The 3671-nt window shown below is 57.6% G+C and overlaps 2 protein-coding genes across 2 annotated transcripts in view; one reads left to right on the top strand and one right to left on the bottom strand.

Annotated features, from left to right (window-relative positions):
- FAM69B (family with sequence similarity 69, member B) overlaps positions 1-1195 on the bottom strand; it is a 19149-nt gene extending 17954 nt beyond the window's left edge. The window contains exon 1 of the mRNA XM_009892328.1: positions 1101-1195. Coding sequence (XP_009890630.1) covers positions 1101-1195 — 95 coding nt within the window. The remainder of the gene's footprint in view (positions 1-1100) is intronic.
- Positions 1196-1570: 375 nt separating this feature from the next.
- Positions 1571-3671, top strand: part of AGPAT2 (1-acylglycerol-3-phosphate O-acyltransferase 2) — a 10087-nt gene continuing 7986 nt past the window's right edge. Inside the window, exon 1 of the mRNA XM_009892329.1 lies at positions 1571-1581. Within this exon, the coding sequence (XP_009890631.1) occupies positions 1571-1581 (11 nt within the window). The remainder of the gene's footprint in view (positions 1582-3671) is intronic.

Raw genomic sequence — 3671 nt, forward strand, 5'->3', positions numbered from 1 at the left:
GATGCCAGGCGACGGACGCGTCTCTCCTTCCTTCCCACCCCGCTGAGTGCTTTCCCTCTCTTCCCTCCGCCGCTCCCCTTCTCCCCGCGTGCGTGGGAGATGTTCTCCCTGGCTCCATTTCTTTTCCAGTCAGAAGCTAGTCATCAGAAGTGAGGTCACGTGTTGTTTCCAAGGGAAGCAATAAATTAAGACAAATAAAAGATAAAACACACAGGCAGGTTATTATAAGACATCAGAAGACTAAGGCCAAGGGTAACACTCAGCTTTATGACTTTCCACAGACCCGGAAATCCTACCATCAGCAATGCCGTGTGAACCCTTCTCGCCATGCTTTGCTGTTACTGCTTTTCTACCTTTCCGAGGTAATTTATCGAGGCAGCTTTTTGCGGTCCCCGCTGAGGGTGCTGGAGGCGCTGGGTGCCACGCGCACCCTCCCCCAGCAGTGTCTGCTGCAGAGGATCTATCGCCTGCTCGGCGCTGGCTGGGGGCTCGCTCCTGCCGCCGTTCCTGGACCCCGCTCGGCTACACTACCTGCAGGCTACACTTGCAACACGTCTAAATAATTCAGCCAGTAGTTTAAATATGCAAAACACGTGGGGCAATCTAATAAGCTGTTGTGTTTGGGGTTTTTTTTAAAGACTTTGGAACTGCTTCGTTCTGGCTTCTGAAGCTTGGGAGGGCAAGGAGGGGGGTTGCCTTTGCCTCTGCTCAAAACTGGCCGCGCTTCAGGGCTGATGACGCGATCCCTGTTGCGTTCCGCAACGCGCGGAGGCTCACAGGCCCTCTTCCATCCGGCAGTTTGTTATGGTAATGTTAATGCACAGGCTGTCGTCATCTGGCAGCATAACCGCTTGCCTTGTGAAATAACTCAGCATGACAGCTCCGCTTGCTAGCAGGCAGGCCCATGTCTGGCTTCTAATCTGGCATCAGAAATCACTCCCCTTCCTTGAGCTACAGACTAATATTCAACGTTTCGTTTGCATTACTCCAGATAATCTGTTGGAGAGCGTGGGGAGAAGGGAATTGCAGCCGAGCTCCTTTAGGAGCCCACACATGAAGCAAACATGCAACCGCCATCCCCACCGCACCATATCTGCTACTGCCGCTTGCCATCGGCGCTGCGGTCGTGCTGGAATCCGCATTTCAGTTTCCTAACATCAGCCGGCGTTTGCGAGTCAAGCGGATCAGCTCGCATGATGCCCCAGTGACAGATCACCAGTGACTTTCTTCCCGCGTCAACAAAAGCAAAAGTCACGAGGATAACGCAGAATTGCTCTGGGCCAGCGTATGTTCAGCTGAAAAGGTTTCGGTGACTTCCCAGGCATATGCTGGCTGGCACAGTGCTGGAGCAAGGCTCTCCGAACAGCCTGTACGACGCGGGCCGGAGGGATTAGTCTGATGCTGCGTCGAGATGCTAATACAATAAGGGTTCTTTGTGGCATTAGCGGGAATCATGAGACCAGCTCTGAGATGTCATTGCCTGGCAGCTGTAGGGAGTGCCGGCTTTGAGCTCTCCAGCAGAGAGAAGGAGCTTGTCTCCTGCTTCAGGCGCTAAAGCTGCTGAGGGGCCATGGAAATGCGGTGAGCCCCCTCTGTTTTGGTGACAGCTCGTTTGGGAATAGCCGCTACCCCAGTTGTTGAGTCTAGGAAGAGATGAGTGAACAAGGGTTATTTGGAAAGGGATCGTCGCTTTTCCTTGTGTGTTCCATGGAGCTGCAAAGCTGCGGATGCCAAGATGATGCTTGGGACCGCAGCACCAGGGTCACATCTTACCCCACTAAAGTCACCACCACCCGCGGGACTGGGGTTTTTGCTATAAAAAGTGTTGCAAAACCTGCTGAGGCCAGTGAAACCGTTTCTGTCAGTTCCAGCAGACACGCTTTCATCTCCCTTGCCAGCTTCGTGCCCACAAAGCCGTTGGGCCTGATCCTGACCTAACCCCAGTGCCAGTGGGGAAAGCTCCACCCCACTCAGCTCGTTTGTGCTGATGGAGAACCATCATCAAACACCAGTGAAGAACGTGGGTGACATGAAGGGCAGGGAGACATGGTGAGCAGGGACCTCTCACTAAAATTCGCAACTGACTGATGCTCCCCTTGGTCAGTTGTGGATTTTTATGACAGACACGAAGACCCTACACCATGCCAGGAGAGACCCAAAGACCCCACATGGCACCATGTGGGACACCCAAAGACCCCATATGGCACTTTGAGGGACCCAAAGCCCCCACATGGCACCATGAGGGGACCTTAAAGACCCCAAACGGCACCATGAAGGGAGGGAAAGCCCCCACATGGCACCATGAGGGGACCTTAAAGACCCCAAACGGCACCATGAAGGGAGGGAAAACCCCCACATGGCACCATGAGGGGACCAAAAGCCCTCCTCACCACACCATGAGGGGACCTAGACCCACATGAGAGGATCCCAAAGACCTTACACGGCACCATGAAAGGAGTGAAAACCCCCACATGGCACCACGAGGGAGCCAAAGACCCCACATGGCACCATGAGGGGACCCCAAATGGCACCAGAGTGAAAACACCCACATGGCACTGTGAGGGGACCAAAAGCCCTCAGGGTTCCCATGAGGGACCCCACGGTCCTCCCACCATGCCATGAGGGGACCCAGACCCACATAGCACGATGAGAGGACCCCAAAGACCTTACAAGGCACCACGAAGGGAGTGAAAAACCCCACATGGCACCATGAGGAACCCCCAAAGACCCCATATGGCACCATGAGGGGACCCCGAGCCCTCAGGGTCCCCATGAGGGGACCCAAAGTCCTCCCAGCATGCCCTGAAGGGACCCAGACCCACACAGCACCATGTGGGGACCCCCAAACCCTCAGGGTCCCCATGAGGGACCCCATGGTCCTCTCACCACCCCATGAGGGGACCCAGAGCCCCATCGCACCATGAGGGGACCCAAAGTCCTCCCACCATGCCCGGAGGGGACCCAGACCCACACAGCACCATGAGAGGACCCCCAAACCCTCAGGGTCCCCATGAGGGGACCCAAAGTCCTCCCACCACGCCCTGAGAGGAGACCCACACAGCACCATGAGGGGACCCCCAAACCCTCAGGGTCCCCATGAGGGACCCCATGGTCCTCTCACCACCCCATGAGGGGACCCAGAGCCCCATCGCACCATGAGGGGACCCAAAGTCCTCCCACCATGCCCGGAGGGGACCCAGACCCACACAGCACCATGAGAGGACCCCCAAACCCTCAGGGTCCCCATGAGGGGACCCAAAGTCCTCCCACCACGCCCTGAGAGGAGACCCACACAGCACCATGAGGGGACCCCCAAACCCTCAGGGTCCCCATGAGGGACCCCATGGTCCTCTCACCACCCCATGAGGGGACCCAGAGCCCCATCGCACCATGAGGGGACCCAAAGTCCTCCCACCATGCCCGGAGGGGACCCAGACCCACACAGCACCACAGCACCATGAGAGGACCCCCAAACCCTCAGGGTCCCCATGAAGGTCCCCACGGTCCTCTCACCACCCCATGAGGGGACCCAGACCCACACAGCACCATGAGGGGACCCAGACCCAGACAGCACCATGAGCGGACCCCCAAATCCTCAGGGTCCCCGGGAGATCCCCAACACCGCTCCGGCCGCGCCCCGCGGGGCCCGTCCCGCCCCGGCGGAGGGGAGC

The sequence above is a fragment of the Charadrius vociferus genome, unplaced genomic scaffold (genome assembly GCF_000708025.1).
Source record: "Charadrius vociferus isolate BGI_N301 unplaced genomic scaffold, ASM70802v2 scaffold549, whole genome shotgun sequence".
NCBI classification, from domain to species: domain Eukaryota; kingdom Metazoa; phylum Chordata; class Aves; order Charadriiformes; family Charadriidae; genus Charadrius; species Charadrius vociferus.